At 38.2% G+C, this 17855-nt stretch overlaps 1 protein-coding gene across 1 annotated transcript in view; it reads left to right on the top strand.

The window, feature by feature from the left end:
• ATVPS33 (Sec1/munc18-like (SM) proteins superfamily) overlaps nucleotides 1-17855 on the top strand; it is a 50161-nt gene that overhangs the window by 9238 nt on the left and 23068 nt on the right. The window contains exons 5-16 of the mRNA XM_077355894.1: nucleotides 615-725; nucleotides 829-894; nucleotides 1119-1226; nucleotides 1335-1379; nucleotides 5493-5549; nucleotides 6859-6953; nucleotides 8149-8200; nucleotides 8481-8537; nucleotides 9843-9905; nucleotides 10000-10106; nucleotides 10694-10816; nucleotides 17716-17797. Of these exons, the coding sequence (XP_077212009.1) occupies nucleotides 615-725; nucleotides 829-894; nucleotides 1119-1226; nucleotides 1335-1379; nucleotides 5493-5549; nucleotides 6859-6953; nucleotides 8149-8200; nucleotides 8481-8537; nucleotides 9843-9905; nucleotides 10000-10106; nucleotides 10694-10816; nucleotides 17716-17797 (966 nt within the window). The remainder of the gene's footprint in view (nucleotides 1-614; nucleotides 726-828; nucleotides 895-1118; nucleotides 1227-1334; nucleotides 1380-5492; nucleotides 5550-6858; nucleotides 6954-8148; nucleotides 8201-8480; nucleotides 8538-9842; nucleotides 9906-9999; nucleotides 10107-10693; nucleotides 10817-17715; nucleotides 17798-17855) is intronic.

The following is a 17855-nucleotide window of genomic DNA, read 5'->3' as shown; positions in this document are numbered from 1 at the left end:
ATATACATGCACCATGTAATGGTGTATATAACTCACCCGATCTTCCGTAGAGAAAGTGGGAATAGTGACCTTCTCAGCCTCGAGCTCCACTCTTCCCCAAAAATGGGAGTGCTCAACCATGATTTTCAGTAATAAGTGAGGAAAGGGGGGTGTTCCTCATTCCCACATTCATGTCGCAACCAGGAGTAAGGTGACCAAGAACCCAGGATCTCTGTGGATCATGGTGTATATAACTCACCCTATCTTCCGTACTGAAAGTGGGAATAGTGATCTTGCTCAGCCTCGAGCTCCACTCTTCCCCAAAAATGGGAGTGCTCAACCATGATTTTCAGTAATAAGTGAGGAAAGGGCGGTGTTCCTCATTCCCACTTTCGTGTCGCAACCAGGAGTAAGGTGACCAAGAACCCAGGATCTCTGCTATCCACAGACCAAGCACCGCCATTATGTTGAGAACATCATATTTCAGTTGCATGTATATTATTTTACATTGGCTCTTCCAGCCACTACCATTTCTTTCTTTTTTTTTCTTTTTTTTCTTTTAGTATTTAATTTTATTGTATAAATGATCTTGGAGGATATTTTATTCTTTAACACAAACTTAATTGATCTCACAGATCTTTGAGGAAGAAAAGGTTCATCATTTGCTGACTATTGGAGACTTCCCTTTATACCTGATTCCATTGGACGAGGATGTTCTTTCGTTTGAACTTGACCTTGCCTATAGAGTATACCACATGCACCACTACTTTTTGGCTTTTTCGTCTTTGTCTCTTCATAATTGAAAATTGTAATATTTTATTTTACATCTAATGCTTTTGCTCTTTGTAGGAATGTCAAGTTGATGGTGATACTAGTTCCATTTGGCATGTTGCCAAAGCCATTCATAAGATTGAGGTTTGTATTATGTGTCACTGGAAACATTTATTTAAGCTCTGTTCTGAATGGAAAACTTGTCTATGTAGGTTCTTAGCTAAAATTAATCAATATACGTTTGATGGTTATGTTTTTTACTGGTTGGTTCCCTCATTTCCATCTTGCTTGAGTTGCTTCCTAACACTCATCTATTTCACATCTTGTGTATCTTCTCTAAAAACTAGAATTTCTTTTGTATCTTGTAGTTTTCCTTTGGAGTGATCCCAAATATCAGGGCCAAAGGCAAAGCATCAGCAAGGGTTGCTGATATTCTTAACCGCATGCAAGAGGAAGAGCCAGTTAACTCGTCAGATGTAATTATATTATTTCTGCCAATTCAATTTTGCTTTGCAGATATCATGCTTTAATTGACCGTTATATTTTTTTCATCTCCTACTAATAATTGCTCTATGGTACTTCAGATGCCAGTCCCAGAGATAAATACGCTTATCTTGCTAGACCGTGAGGTGATTAGGCTATTATTTGCTGTATATTCATTATATTACAACAGTTCTTTAGAACTAATGTTGTCATTAGACTCATTACAGCTGGTGTTAGCTGATTATAATATTTCGAATGTATTGCTAACTAATAGACAGAAATATTACTTTAGAATGGTTTGATTTTCTTAAATTATCACTTGGAATTTTGAAATTTCCATTTGAAAAATTTAATCTTCTACTTTGGTCAATATGTTCCCATTGTTATGTCTTGATTGTATCATGCTTCAACATTATTCCAGCTGGTATGCTCTATTACTAAACATAACCTTTAGTTCTCTTCCATACGTCTTTCTATTCGATGACCGGAAACATTGCTTTAATCTGTACATTCACCAACAATGTCGTTAGGATAACAAGAAAAAGAGTGGTGTCTTGGATGAACTAACATGGATTCTTTCTCATAATAGATGTGTACATGCCATAGTGTTATTAGAGTGGTTCTAGTTCTTACATACCACTGAATTATAACATTTTGGAACAAGGAACTTCATTTGCACTCAATTTAGAGTGTCTTTTTTTTTTTTTGTTAATGTTAGTGTTACATACATTTATATAATTAACTATCTGCCTCTATGCTTACTAGCTTTTCAAATAGTCTACAAAATGGTAGCGTTAATCAACTCAACTCAACAAAGCCTTTTTTCCAAACTAGTTGGGGTCGACTAAATGAAGCCTTTAGAAAAACTTCATGAAGAAGGTGAAAGGAATCTACCCGACTCTAATCATAGCTCTAGTTGGGTTCGTCTACGTGGATCATTTTCTTCCATTCTATCCTATCCAAGGTCATGTTCTCTGTTATGTTCCTAGCTTTCAAGTCTTTCCTCACTGTTTCTACCCAAGTTGTTTTCGGTCTGCCCCCACCTCTTTTTACCCCATCAACTTGGCACGAGTCGTCTCTTCTCACTGGAGCATCCAAAGGCCTACTTTGGATATGTCCAAACCATCGTAAGCGGTGCTCTCTTATCTTCTCCTCAATTGGTGCCACCCACACCTTTTTACGAATGTCTTCAATTTTAATTCTATCTAATCTTGTGTGGCCGCACATCCATCTAAGCATTCACATCTCCACTACACTCTATCTTATGCACATGCTGCTTCTTGGTGGCCCAACATTCTGAGCCGTATATCATGGCTGGCCTCATAGCTGTCTTATAGAACTTTCCCTTCAACTTGGTAGGGATTTTGCGGTCGCATAGAATAAAAAAATATTTTACAATAGCAGATGCCTTAACAACATAGGGCTTCTCTTATTCTTCTTTTCATCATGGAAGGGAGATAAATATTGATATTTTTTCCTCTATACATATGCGACCAAAACCATGATTCTTGTAGTTTGGGTTCGGTTCATAGCTGACGCAAGTAAACTACTAGGAATCTACCAAAATAAGAAAACTTCCTAGAGAATTGAATGATCACACAAACGATCCAATGAATCTTCACAAGCAATGCTAGAGAGATATAAACAATAATATATTTGATCAACATTTGATCTAAGTATGGTAAAACCCAAAACGCAATAGGGAAAACTTATTATTATTATTTTTTGAGTGGCACACAGTAGGGAAAACTTGTAACTATAGTCCTGGAAACACATTTGATCAGAACTTATTACCTCTTCAGAAGTACATCAGAACTCAACATTTGATCTAAGTATGGTAAAACCCAACTTATTACCTCTTCAGAAGTACATCGGAACTTCATTTATATAGTCCTGGAAACACAATAGGGAAAACTTGTAACTATTAACTATTAATTTGCCTATCGAGAAGTACATCAGAACTTCATTTTTTATAACCAGTGTTTAAAAACACAAATGTGGTGCGAAACGTGGCCGAAGAAAAATTCTTGTCGACACGGCGCTAACGCGGCCAAAAACACGGTCGACACAGTTGAGTACTCAGTTGATGCGGTCATAACTTGAGGAGAGTCAAAGGAGTTTTTATTAACTTGGTAGGGCAAAACGTGGAATGCGGAGGCAAAATGCGGACTGCGCCAAGGGAAAAGGGAGTCGACTTTGGGGAGTCCACGATGATGCGGGGGAGTTTTAAAACTATGCCTTAAACACTACTTTATTCCTAACCATTGGTATATGATCACTTTCAGACGTTAGATCAACTTAAATAAAGCCTAATTTTTTTTTAGAGAAACCCAAAATAAAAACAGAAAGTGTATTCCATGCTGTTGTCCTGAGAATACGATTCACATTTTCACTGGCACACCAAAATACATACTTGAAATTTACTCAAAACTTAAAGAAAAATCACTTCAGCTTGCCAAATTTTGTGACAAATACTCTGTGGGGCCCACTATTGAAGTTAGGATGATTTTATAGTCGCCTTTGTGCCTACTTTTAGATCTTTATCGATCCTTCCCTTCTCTCGAACCATTTTTCTGGGTGACTCTTCTTTCCCACGAAGCCTCTGTTTCCGGAAAACCCTGCCACTTCACCAAATAATCTGTCTGTCTATTCTTCTTACTTTGCCCAAGCATCCGGTGGTCAATTATTTTCTCCACTTCATGCTCAAACTATTTTCGAATGGTAGACGGTGCTCTTTTTGGTTCTTGTCTCATCTGGTCCACCATATCTTTATGGAAAGGCTTCAAGAAACTTAGATGGAAACTTGAATGTATCTTGAGTCTTTCTGGCAAAACCTACAGATAGGCTGAACTCCCAACCCTTTTCATCACTTCAAAGGGACCATCATACCTTGGGATAAGTCCACGATGTGCAATTTTCCACTTATCTTTTTTCCAACTCTGGGGAGTAAGCTTCAACAGAACCTTATCACCAACATGAAACTCCAACGGTCTTCTACTTTGATCCTCATACTTCTTCATGCGTTTGCTTGCTTTAGTGAGACTATCCCATGCTTTATCCAACATCTCTTGCTTAGATTGTGCAAAAGGATAGGCAGCCAGGCACCTTCCTTGCGAGCGTTGCTTGGCAACTTCATGAGTAGTCAAGGGTTGTTGGCCCATAGCTAACTCAAAGGGACTCTTTCCTGTCGCCGAGCTTTGGTGCAGATTGTATTAAAACTGTGTAGTGGCCAGCAAATCTACCCAAATGTGCTGACTTGCTGTGACATAGTGCCGAAGGTACTCTTCCAGCAGCGCATTCACCCTTTCGATTCGGCCATCAGTTTGAGGATGGTTGCTTGTAGAAAACTCCGTTAAATCCTGAGTTATGACCGCGTCAACCGTGTACTCAGCTACATCAACCGATAGTCAATAAAAACTTCTTTGACCTCCCGAGTTATGACCACGTCAACCGAGTACTCAGCCATGCCAACCGAGTACTCGACCTCATCGATCTGCATCCACATTTTGAAATACTGTTCTCCGTTTGGCTTTGTACATACTGATTATATGGTATCTGATACTTTCATATTCAAATTAGAATCCTTGGTCTGTCATTGGTTCAAACTGTAAACATGTTGAGTTCAACAAATGTCACTGGCCTTTAATCTCCCTGCTTAAATATAAGTGGGATCTAATCTTTCACAACTGTCCTAGCTTACACATATGCAGACATTCCCAATAACTTGGAGTTGGTGTAAGGCCACAAGAAATAGTAGTTTCTTTGAGGACATTATTTTAAAAAGCACTAGACACAAAAAGGACGATGAACTCTTTCGGAGACATTGTTCCCCAGTAGATTCATTATGTTTTTGCTAGTAATATTAACTCTGGGCATCTAGGGTAGTGTATATTTTTTGGTAAGCATTTTCTATAAAAATTATATGGTCTTAATCGAAATGTGGTTCACAGTTAATTTTCTTACTGTCAAGCTTATGATTAGCATTAACACATCATCCATGCTTTAGTTATTTCAAAATTTCCATTTAACCTTGAAATGCTTTGACACATGTAACTATACTCGCACTTGTATTTGATTTAATTCTCATTATAGTGTTTCATTATATGCTTATTTCCGCTCCATTTCTTCCTCAATAGAAGAAATGACACCTATTTTGCAACTAATTAATTGGCTTATTGCTGACTAGTTATAGATGTTAAAAGGAGATTGCTAGCAAAATTTATACAAATATCATCTGACTTTGTGCATCTTGCCTATAGGTGGACATGGTAACACCTATGTGTTCCCAATTAACATATGAAGGGCTACTAGATGAGGTATGCTTGTGCAAATTTGCGACCGTGTTCCATTTCCTTATGTTCATGATCCTCTCAATCAGCTATCATATATGTAATAAATACATTTGTTAAATGTACTAAGGGTATTATGGTCATAATATGCCTATTATTATGTTTAATATATCATATGGGGTGAGAGAATGCTTTAATGCATTCCAGACTCATGCCCTTTCTCCTCTAACTCTTGCACTCTCTTTCTCCCTCTCTCACTTCATGTCCTTCTCTCTATTTCTCTCTCATCCATTATGTAGAACATCAACAAAAGCAAACAACAGAGAAACTATACTGACAAAAGGGCATAGAAATTTGATGATAAACTCCTTTTGAACTGGATATGCTGCTCTAGTCCATTGTTTTGGCTGTTTGTGATTGATCCTCCTTCCGGGCCTTTTTTTTACTAGTTTAATTGTTTGCTAGGGACCTTCGCAGAAGGCATTTTGCTTTTGGGTTGTTGCATATGAGAGCAGCCACTTCAGATGAATTAAATGAATAAGACGAAATCTGAGCCTATGTGGCTGCTCTCACATGCAACAGCCCAGGCACAAAAGGCCTTTTGCGATGGTCCCTTGCAAATCTCTTAATTGGCATTGCTAGTTGCAAAACACTTTCTAATTTAACAATCAGATTGACAATACTAGTTTCTTGATCATGCCATATATCCTATGTTGTATCAGTATGGATACGGGTTTCCGAATCAGGGTATCGAGTGTCAGATTCACCGAACATAAAAAATAAGGATTCGTGGATTCACCGAAATATTTAATCAATACTCAAGTTATTTTTTTTACATAATAATATGATTATAACAAGTAATATATTAAAAATTTTAATAGGTTAAATGCACAAAATATTTTATTTCCATTTAAGAAACTTACTATTAGGATGGATAAAACTCAAAACTTGAGGTAATTGTAAATTTGTGGTAGTGGTATGCAGAAAAAAAAAAACAGATAAAAGAGATCTAGAAGTGTCTCAAAGAATCCTGAAGTATTGGAATCCGAGATGTGTCCAACACAGATTCTTAGCCCATTTAGAAGAATCCATGTAATGTAGCATATATCCTATGGTCATTATCATGTATCTTGCCACTAAACACTACACTGGTGGCTCTCAGCTTGATTAAAATGATGTTTACCTTTTTCTTGTAGAGCCATCTGATAATTATGTTTAGCTTGCTACTAATGATATTCTGATGCTTTCTTGCTTGAAAATATCTTGTGCAAGATGGGCAACTGGATCTTGGATATGTAGGTCTTTTCAATGATATCTTTCTGATGGTCCTGTGCAGTTTTTGCGTGTCAGTAATGGTTCTGTGGAGATTGATTCATCTGTCATGGGTGTCCAGCAAGATGGAAAAAAGATGAAGGTTCCACTTAATTCAAGGTAAAATTTAATCCTGTATTTCCAAGTTATCTATTTTTTTGTGTAATTTATGCGATTTGAAGGTTCCACCAAGAAGCAGCATGTGCATAAGATGAGTGTAGCGGAGATGCAAATGCTTAGATGGATGTGCGGACACACAAGGTTAGATAGAATTAAATATGAAGACATTCGTAAAAAGGTGAGGGTGGGCACCAATTGAGGAGAAGATGAGAGAGCTCCGCTTAAGATGGTTTGGACATATCCAACGTAGGCCTTTGGATGCTCCAGTGAGAGGAGGCGGCTCGTGCCAAGTTGATGGAGTAAAAGGAGGCAGGGGCAGACCGAAAACAACTTGGGTAGAAATAGTGAGGAAAGACTTGATAGCTAGGAACATAACATAGAACATGACCTTGGATAGGATAGAATGGAAGAAAATGATCCACGTAGACGAACCCAACTAGAGTCAGGATTAGAGTCGGGTAGATTCCTTCCACCTTCTTCATGAATTTTTTCTAAAGGATTCATTTAGCCGACCCCAACTAGTTTGGGACAAAGGCTTTGTTGAGTTGAGTTGAGTTGAGTTGAGTTGGTAGACCGAAAACAACTTGGGTAGAAACAGTGAGGAAAGACTTGAGGGCTAGGAACATGATAGAGAACATGACCTTGGATAGGATAGAATGGAAGAAAATTATCCATGTAGACGAACCCAACTAGTGTCAGGATTAGACTTAGTCAATTTGAGCCAGGCAGATTCTTTCACATTCTTCATGAAAAGTTTCTAAAGGATTCATTAGCCGACCCCAACTAGTTTGGGACAAAGGCTTAGTTGAGTTGAGTTGAGTTGAGTTGAGTTTGGTTCTCAGAGGGCGAGTCTTGGCACAATGGTAAGGTTGCTCCATTGTGATCTAGTGGTCACGGGTTCTAGTCACGGAAACAGCCTCTCTGCAAAACAGTGGTAAGGCTGTGTACATCTAGCCCTCCCCAGACCCCGCAATGGGGGGAGGTACTGACCTCCCTTTTTTTTTTCTATGTTTGGTTCTCGTTATACTTTTATGAAAGAATTGGATAGATGTTTGTCTGTGTTAGAGAACTCGTATAGAACTAGGGATGTGCATCCATTTAACATCTGTATTTTTTGTGAAGCATTATGGAAGGCTTTTGCAATGAAGTCGAGTAACATTTATTTTCTTTGCATTGCATTCTTTTTATGTTACAGTGATAAGTTATACAAGGAGACAAGGGATCTCAACTTTGAAGTTGTTGTTCAGGTTGATCTATATTTTTCAGCTTTCTTATTTTCTAAAATTATATTGAAATTTGGTCATTTTGACTGAAATTGTAAAAATTTAAAATTTCAGCCGAAATGACCGGGATATGAAAAAGAAATTCGTCCAAAACCGAAATTTAAATCCATGTTTTCTAAATTGCCTTTCTCATTATGCTCAAAACATTGCCAAGTTATAACCATTTTGTAATATTGATTGTAAAATATCACATTTTTTGTTTGGAGTTCCATGTCTTTAGTTGCTCTCTGCAGTATGATTGCAGGTTTTGCGTCAAAAAGCAACATCAATGAAGCAGGACTATACAGATATGACAAGCACTGTAAGTCAATTTCATTTCACATTAAAGCTGTTCTTCGGCTTACCTGTTTATTTTGACTTAAGCTATATAATATGCCACAATTGGAACAATGGAACTTAAATGGTTTCATTCCTTGGAAATTCATTATTTATGTTGATTTTTTTTCCCGATGATCTGTGCATTCTTTCAGATTTAACAGATGTTGAAATATGGAACATTATGAAATTCATTATATCTAAAGATTGTTTGGGCATACCAACGTAGGTCTTTAGATGCTCCAGTGAGAAGAAGTGACTCATGCCAAGTTGATGGAGTACAAAGACGTAGGGGCAAATAAAAAACAACTTGGGTAGAAACAGTGAGGAAAGACTTGAGGGCTAGGAACATAACAGAGAATTAGAATATGACTTTGGATAGGATAGAAAGGAAGAAAATGATCCATGTAGAAGAACCCAACTAGTGTCAGGATTAGACTTAGTCATTTTGAGCCGGGTAGATCCGTTCACCTACTTCATGAAAATTTTCTAAAGGATTCCTTAGCCGACCCCAACTAGTTTGGGACAAAGGCTTAGTTGAGTTGAGTCAAGCACTGTTCAGCACACATGTCAACACAAGCATTTCATCTGATAGTGAGTTTCCTCCTTTAAGTAAATGTTGGATGTTTTGCATATTTGGTTTATTTAATTGTTTCTTATTTTTTTTTAACATTTTCTGATTTTTTAAAATTTATTCATATTTTGAACTGTTAAAAAAAATCCCCTCGTCATAGTGGAGCGAAAATTTTCGAACAAATTCCGAACAAAATGACCGAAATGACCGCAAGTCCGCAACGTTCCGTTCCGGCCGCCAAAGCGAAACGGCGAACGAAACGAATTTTACAACTTAGGTCAGGATTGAAATGGAATGTCGTCCGTTCTGTGTCAAATTCTACCAATATTCAAAACCATGTATGAGGTTAACCTTTGTGCAACGTGTGTCCCAAAATTATAGATTTCATCTAAATGAAACACAAGTGTATTTTTATGGTAGAAAATGATGGAACAACTGCAGTTCAGTAATGTGAAAGCTACTGCTTAGTATTTTGTCGTTATGATATTCTAAGCACAAATTACATGGGACAAAGTAATTATAAACTGCCACTATATAGGCAATATTATGATAATGCAGCTTCTATTAAGCAGATATGGGCTACTATTCATGAATTTCAAACTTGGTCACCCTTTTATATGTTAATGATGCATATTGATAGTGGTAGTCTGGAGGTTAATTTTCTGGATGCTTATTGATTTTGGTAATTCAGCAACTTATGACTCGGATATAATGCAGACACAGACAGTGTCTGAGCTGAAGGATTTTGTCAAAAAGCTTAACTCACTACCAGAAATGACTGTAAGTATGTTATTTGATATTTTCCTTTTTTTCATTATATATTATGCACATACAATATTTTTAAGTTGTACTTTAATGGCAAGTGTTCTTTCAGAGGCACATAAATCTTGCTCAGCATTTATCTACATTTACGTCTAAGCCATCATTCCTTGGGCGACTTGACATAGAACACACAATTGTGGAGGGACAGAGTTATGATATGTAAGCTGAATTTGTAGTTTTCTTATTTTCCTATGAATTTTTGACTTTCTTGTGAATGGACTGGGAGAGAAGCAAACCCCTCTGAGGTGTTCTATGGAACTGTTTTTTTTCTTTTCCTTCAATACGGTTTGGAATCTGTTTTTGTTTATTAGATCTCTATTGATCTATATTGCCTTAGTTTGTAGGATTACTTGCTTCATGGTTTCTGTGTTTCAGTCTGTAATTGGCCTTTGTTACATATTGCTTATTATGTGGATTCCTGAGTTTATTTTAATTGTTGGTAATGACAATCATGGATTTAAATTTCAGTTTCGGTTACTGATTTTTTTTTTCAAATTTTGTAATTTCGGCCGAAATTTTTACAATTTCGGTCAAAATGACCAAATTTCGGCTGAAATCCAAACTGAAATCCTAAATTTTCAGATTTTGCTCCCAACCGAAATTCGAAATTTTGGCCTGAAATTTTCGGTTTCAGCCGAAATTTAAAACAATGATATCAATAGAATTAGAAAAAAAAATCTTCTACAACAAGATATCAATAGAATAAGTGTAGCAATTCTGCTAACTAACATAGTTAATGAATGCAGATGTTTTGAGTATATCGAGGAAATGATCCATAAGCAGGAGCCTATTGTCACTGTCCTACGCCTACTTGTGTTACTTTCTGTTACGAATTCTGGTTTGCCGAAGAAAAACTTTGACTATTTGAGGTAAGTCTCGAATATGTTATTCATCATGTTCTAATGCTTTGTAGTTACAATTATCTAGGCCGGCCTAACATTGACCATGTTTGGATTACTTTACTATTTCTATTGGCTTTAAGTCGTAATGCATGTTCAAAATTAGGTCCTATGCTGCCATTAAAAGAAAAAAAGGGTCCTATGCACTCTGTTCATTTGTATCAGTTTTTTTAATCATGTAGCTGTGGTTTTCACGACAATTGTTTTAAATTTAGGCTGAAATCCGAAATTTCCGATTTCCTGAAATCTTTGTATTTCGGTTTGGTTTTCGGCTGAAATTTGGTTGTTTTGGAGGCCAAAATGACCGAAATTTGAAAAAAATTCAGTTTCAGTGGGGACCGGAACCAAAACCGAAATTTATATCCATGGTCTAGATTACCAGACATGACAAATTCCTGTTATTTATACGATGCTTTTTAGTTACTCTCTATACACTATGAATGTGAAAACGCCGAATGTAAAATCAACCCGACTTGATTATCTACCGGGATGCCTAGATTTTCCAACTTTATTTCAAATTATAATCTTATTGACCTCCCTTTGCAAGGTGGAAAATTCACTTGGACTAGTATAGAGATCCCCCCTATATTGTCTAGGTTGGATAAGCTTCCCTATCTCTTCGTAAAGAGAAGTTTTTCCTAAGTATTTTCAAAGGATGTCTCATCCGATTTCGGATTATGCTTCTATCATTTTGGTATGGGGGACGTGTTACGGAGGCCAGCTCCGTTCATATTTGAAAAAATCTTTTTAACCCGTAGAGCCTTTAAACCCTTCGAAATCAATTGGTGGAAGTCTTTCGTTTTGGAGAGTAGTACTGGTGTTAGAATGTTTAGAAAGCTTTAGGTCCTAAAAGTGGTGCTCTGTCATTGGAATAAGACTCACTTTAAAGATTTTACTATGAGAAAGAGACATTAGAGATGAGATAACAATACTTGATTGAAAGGAAGAAGATGCCTATCTTTGGAGGAACACAAATCAGAGATCCAGATCTTCGTGTTTGGAGGCAGTTTCGAATATTTTCATTGAAAATTCATAGCTAAGAGTAGGAGAAAGTGTATTGGCAAACTGATTATCCCAAACCATGAATATGAAGAAAAAGATGGTATAGAGGAAATATTCAAATATTTTACAAAGATGTTCCGGTATTAGTGGGGAAACATACCACGGATTTATGGTAATCTTCCTCAAGTCCCACACAAGGATGCTTCTGAACTCGAACCTCCATTCTCGTTTGATGAGGATCGTAGAGCTGCATTTTGCTTGAGCAGAGACAAGCACGGGTCCTAATTGCTTCTAGCATGGCTTTTTTCAAGAATTTTGGCAGTAATTTGCTCCGGACCTAATGTTAAGTAACGGGGTAGTTTTTTTTTCTCTGTACTTCCAATGCCTCTTTATTTCAATGATTCCAAAAGGCAGTAATGTTGTGGATATAAAGGATCATAGACCCTCTGTACGACCTTATCTCTAAGGTGATTCTTTAAGACTCAAGCGTGTCATGCCTTTATTGGTTTTGGCCAGCTAGAGTGGTTTCATCTCTGGCATCATATTCTTGAATCTCAATGGAATTGTGGTGCCCAATTGAAGTTATTGATTCTGTTAAAGTATAAAAGATAAATAACGCCTTTCTCCAACAGCTTAAGCTTTTGGAGAAGTTGGTAAGTTAACATGGTATCAGAGCCAAAGGTCTCGAGTTCAAACCTCCCGGATAGCAAAAATCCGCATGCTATGGTCGGCCCAAAGTGGGACCACATGTGCCACGTGTTTGACAAGTGGGCCACACGTGCGGGGGAGTGTTAAAGTATAAAATATAAATAACTCCTTTCTCCAACAGCTTAAGCTTTTGGAGAAGTTGGTAAGTTAACAGATTCTACCAACAGGTTTGTCTGCTGGGATGCTCCTTAAGTTGGATCTTGAGAAAACATATGTAGCTTGAATGGCTCTTCTTAGGTTGATTTTATGTAAGATGGGTTTTGGTCTCAAATGGAGAAAATAGATTGTTTGGTTTATATAGCATGTTCACTTTTCCATCCTTATGACTGGAGATCAGTGGGAAATCTTGGTATATCCAGAGGTCTCAGGAAGGGAGATCTACTGCCCCCCTTTTTGTTTACATTAGCTGCTGAAAATATTGGTTATAATTCTTACCAGAGCAACACATATTAGTTTTCTGGTTGGTCTGTGTGCTTATCCTGGGGCTCCTCCATATCCCATCTTCAGTGTGTTGATGATACCAGTTTCTTTCCAGAAGCATCTTTAATTCAATCTGCTAGGATAAGCATCATTATATCCTTTATTGAGGAAACTACTGGCTAAAGAATCAACAGATGTAAATCCTCGGTATGGCATTAATTATAATACGTCTTTGGTTGACTGATTAAATACGTTGGTCATCCCCTGAAGGATGAGAACCTTACCCCACATGACCCAATGATAGAAGGAATTGCAGCTTGTCTTGAATCTTGGAAAGGGAACTCTCTCTGTCACTGGTAGGATTAGCCTTTTCTCGGCCTCCCTCTCTAAGGCTCGACTTATTATCTGTCCCTCTATGATTCCTCTTACAGTCAAGGTTTTAAATTTTGACCAAACTCCGAAATTTTGGATTTCGGTCAACGCTGAAACCGAAACGTTCCGAAACCGAAATCCCCGAAATGTACAAAATTTCGGTCAAAATTTCGGCGAAATTTAAGATTAAATATTAATTTTTTATTCCTTTACAAAATTTCAGCTGAAATTTCAACCCCAAAAATGACATTTCGAGCGCCTATTACTAAATTTTACCCAAAATTTTGGGATTTCTGCTAAAATTTCGGTTTCGGATAGGACCGAAATTACCTCCGAAACCGAAATTTAAAACCTTGCCTATGGTGGGCCATGGATTGAAAGACTATAAAAGATGGGTTTAAAAGGATAAGTGGGCCATAGGCTGATGTGAACGTCCCTCACATCTAGGCTAAAGAAATTGCTATAAATCAAAAAGAAAAATAACACATATCTAATAGTCCTATTAAAAAGAAATAAAGCTAACATCTAAGATGGTGGCTGCACCGCATCTAAGAAATAAAGCTAACATCTAAGAAATAAAAAAAAAACTCCGTCAAGTAGAAGTCGGCCATATCTTGAAACACATCCTCACAAAATTGTCGTAGCTGGACCGCATCTATCCACGAACAGTCGATCATGAAACGCCCTCACCAACGAACGAGGTATCTCTAGTGATATCCATGCCACATATCCATGGTCCAAATGTCCATATCATAAGCTCTAGATATTAACGAACCGATGATGTTAATTTCTGGCAAATCTCCAAGGCGCTGTTGGTGAAACCGGCTCCAATCCATCCATTCACAAACAGTCAATCATGAAACGCCCTCACCAACGAACTAGGTATCTCTAGTGATATCCATGCCACATCTCCATGGTCCGAATGTCCATATCATAAGCTCTAGATATTAACGAACCGATGATGTTAATTTCTGGCAAATCTCCAAGGCGGTGGTGGTGAAACTGGCTCCAATCATGAAACAATTGTGTTGAGGAATTGTTCACCGGGCCACATGTTGTAGAAATGATTTCTCTAAAATGGATAAGCAGGCACCTCATACCCCTTGTTACTCGCTCGTAGTCACTCTATCACCTCTTGTTGTACCTTCTTGATGTGCTGAACAAAGTCCCAGGCCTCGACACTGCGTGTCCTAGGGTAGGGATAAAGTGCTGCAATCAAGAAGGTGTTGAATGGAATGGCCATTAGTGGTATCAATGGAGTGGGTAATGTAACTATGGAAAGCTAACTCTTTCTAATGTAAAGTTAAGTCCCATTGATGAGGTCTTCAGTCAGCTTAGCATCTCAATAAATTTTCTAGCCTGTGATTGACCACTTTCACTTTAAGTCTGTCCATCCATCTAAGGATGATGCACACTACTGGAATGAAGTGTAGTCCCCATTTTGTTCCATAAAGTTCTCTAGAATGACTAAAAAATGCCCCAGCTAGATAAATCTACATGAAATGAGACATCTCGGAGACCCTAACAACAATAAAAAAGATAAGACTCTACTCTACTAATGGTCCTGATCAATATGTAGTAATGAACTTGAAACTACAAACGGATCGACTCATCTTGCAGTGGATCACATCGCATCCTAATTGGGGCTAGTAGTACATTTGGCTGACGTGGAAAGCAATATGATGAAATGATAGCACTATAGGATGCGGGTCTTCGAGAGATATAAAATTACACCTCTTACATGGTAACTCAAACCTATACTGTCTCAACAATAATGTTAACACTTTACCTGGAAGCCTAGTATTTGCACACGTCATTGATAAAAATACCAAAACATCCTTTGACGATATAGAGGCCATCCCTTACTGGAATTAACTTAATTTTCTGGTCGTCTTTAATGAAAGAACATGTATTCTTCTTACCATGACGGGTGGCCTTACGATCATATTGCCAAGGACGACCCAATAGAATATGGCACACCTCTAATGGCACGACTTCACACCAAACGGAGTCTTTATAAACATTTCAAATGGAAAGGTTGACATGGCATTACTTTTTAACTGAGACCTTTACGTTGCCTTTGATCCATGCGATGTCATAAGCGCAAGTTAGCGCCTCAGTCTTCAGCTTCAACTTTTCTACTATAATGTCCGAGACCAAGTTTTCAGTACTTCTGCTCATGGTTTTATATTTCGGCCGAAATGCCGAAATTTCTGAAATTTCGGATTTCGGCCGGGGCCGACATCGAAAGTACACATTTCGGTGTCGGCCTAGATTTCGGCTGAAATTCCCAAAAATTATAATTTCGGCCGAAATTTCGGGAATCTTGTATTTTTTTAATTTTTTTTCGAATTTTCATTTTTTACAGAAATTTGGACTGAAATTTCTGCAATTTTTGCAGAAATTTCGGCAAAATTTTCTGATTTTGAAGAAATATTTTTTTTCCACCGAATTTTGGCCAAAATTTTGGTATTTCAGCAAAAAATCCGGTTTCGGCAAAACCGAAATTTTAAACCTTGCTTCCACTATCAATGATAATAGTGCATAGCTTTCGACGTACCATGCGAGTGGTGTTAGAAAATACTATTTCTCAGCCATGCATTCGTCCTTGGGATAGGAGGGGATACCACGTCACGACGAATCACACAAACGATCCTATTATCATTCCCATCAAGAACAACCTCATCGTGCTGTCCCTCATGTTCTTCCCTCACCCTTTCTATGGATTCTTATCACAGGAAGCATTCTCTTATTCAGGTTCAATCCAGTCCTCACCATCTACAGATTGAATGCCCAAAGTGGACAATCATACGACCTATGACCCGGGTCACCTCACTTTTGGTTTAGGTTCTAGAAGCCCGTGTCCCTCATTTGACTCAGCGACGGGATCTTTTGTAAGATTGCTCTTACTAAGAAGAGTGGAGTCCTGGAGTTCTGTCTACTAGTCATAGGATGCCTAGCTGTAGAACTCAAAGAGCCTCTTTCAGTGTCCCTTATCTGAGAACGATGGGCCATCATCTTGGCCTTCACGGCCATTTGGAAGGCGTCATCAACAGTGCGGAAGCATAGAGGGAAAACCGACTGCTTAATTTAAAATCGCAACCCATTGATGTATCGAGGAGTAGCCTTCTCTTCATCTTCTACCAATGACCCAACTACTAATGCTGGCCTTGAAATCGATCACTTCTTAAGTGTGTAGATAGTATATCGATCACTTCTTTGAGCGGAAAAAACTCCAAGAGAGTGCAAAGAGAACTTGTGAGGGTTGAGGTGACCTTGAAATTGTTAGGTGCTTGTATGGTCCCACATAGGCATGGCCACGTTAGAAATTAGCAAGATTTTCTTTGTGTTAATCTTTTCTTATTTTGGTAGGATAATAATATGCAGTTATGATAGCTATAGAAGTAATTGCTATTTGATAAGGAAGTTACCTATTTCATAGGTGACTAGCCTATTTCGTTGGGAGGGAGCGCCTACTTTCATGGGGAGCATCACATTTGTAAACATTTATTTAAATCTTGTAAACGGCATTGGAATGAATGAAGAAAGTAATCCCAAATTTGTGTTTTTTGCACAGAAAGGAGGAACGACCCTTCCCTCGAAGTGGGTCAAAAGGCCGATCTTCCCTCTGAGAAGATCAATCCGTTGCGATCCGAATCGGGTTCGTAACAGAAATCCCCTAAGTCTACTCCAATCCGGTAGTCTTGCGACCCCTTTAACGCTCAGGCCACCCTATACTCAAAATGGTGCCTGAGTCCATCATGAATCGCCGCAGAGCCTCATAGGGCTCAAAATCATCGTTTGGATCTGACCGGCCTTTTGAGTAGTAATCTCGACTTAAATGTCAACCTACTTGCCTCTCATGGCACAGGTGGATGAGCTGAGAGTGTAGTCCTGGAAGTCACTGTGTGTTCAGGGGGCCAAAGCCCTATATGTTCATTGATCCAGTGCAATGAGGCCCTAAAGTGGCCTGTGAGCTGTGTCGCCAGGCCCTCGGGACTGTACACATCGTTGCCCCTAATGAAGAGCATTGGCCGTATTAGCCATAGTCTTTATATGTGGAGTCGATGAGACTATCCTAGAGACTCTGGAAACAACTGAGATTCCAAAAAAGAAACTAAGATGGCTCTAAGTTGTTGAAACTGACCAGAAACTCTGTAACTCATCACCTAGTCAAATCAAGGTATTGGATGGCTGGTGACGACGTAGTTGCTAGTAAACTTGGAATCCAGTGTCGATGTCCCCATCAAAAGCTGTATGAGAATTTTCAATTTATTGTAGCCAAAATATTCTTTGTTTTGCATTTTGTAATTGTTCACTTTTCCTTTCCCTATGTATTCCATAACCTGTCCATCCTCTCAATGCAGGAGAGAGATACTGCATAGCTATGGATTTGAGCACATGCCCACTCTTTACAATCTGGAAAAGGCTGGATTGCTGAAGAAACAGGTGCAGTTGCATCTTATCTAAAGTGGACTTTATCATTTCAGATAAATAAATAAATAAA

The sequence above is a fragment of the Tasmannia lanceolata genome, unplaced genomic scaffold, assembly GCF_043159265.1.
Source record: "Tasmannia lanceolata isolate RefF3 unplaced genomic scaffold, GAP_Taslan_0.1 ptg000015l, whole genome shotgun sequence".
NCBI lineage: Eukaryota > Viridiplantae > Streptophyta > Magnoliopsida > Canellales > Winteraceae > Tasmannia > Tasmannia lanceolata.
This window is presented reverse-complemented; position numbering and strand designations above follow the sequence as displayed.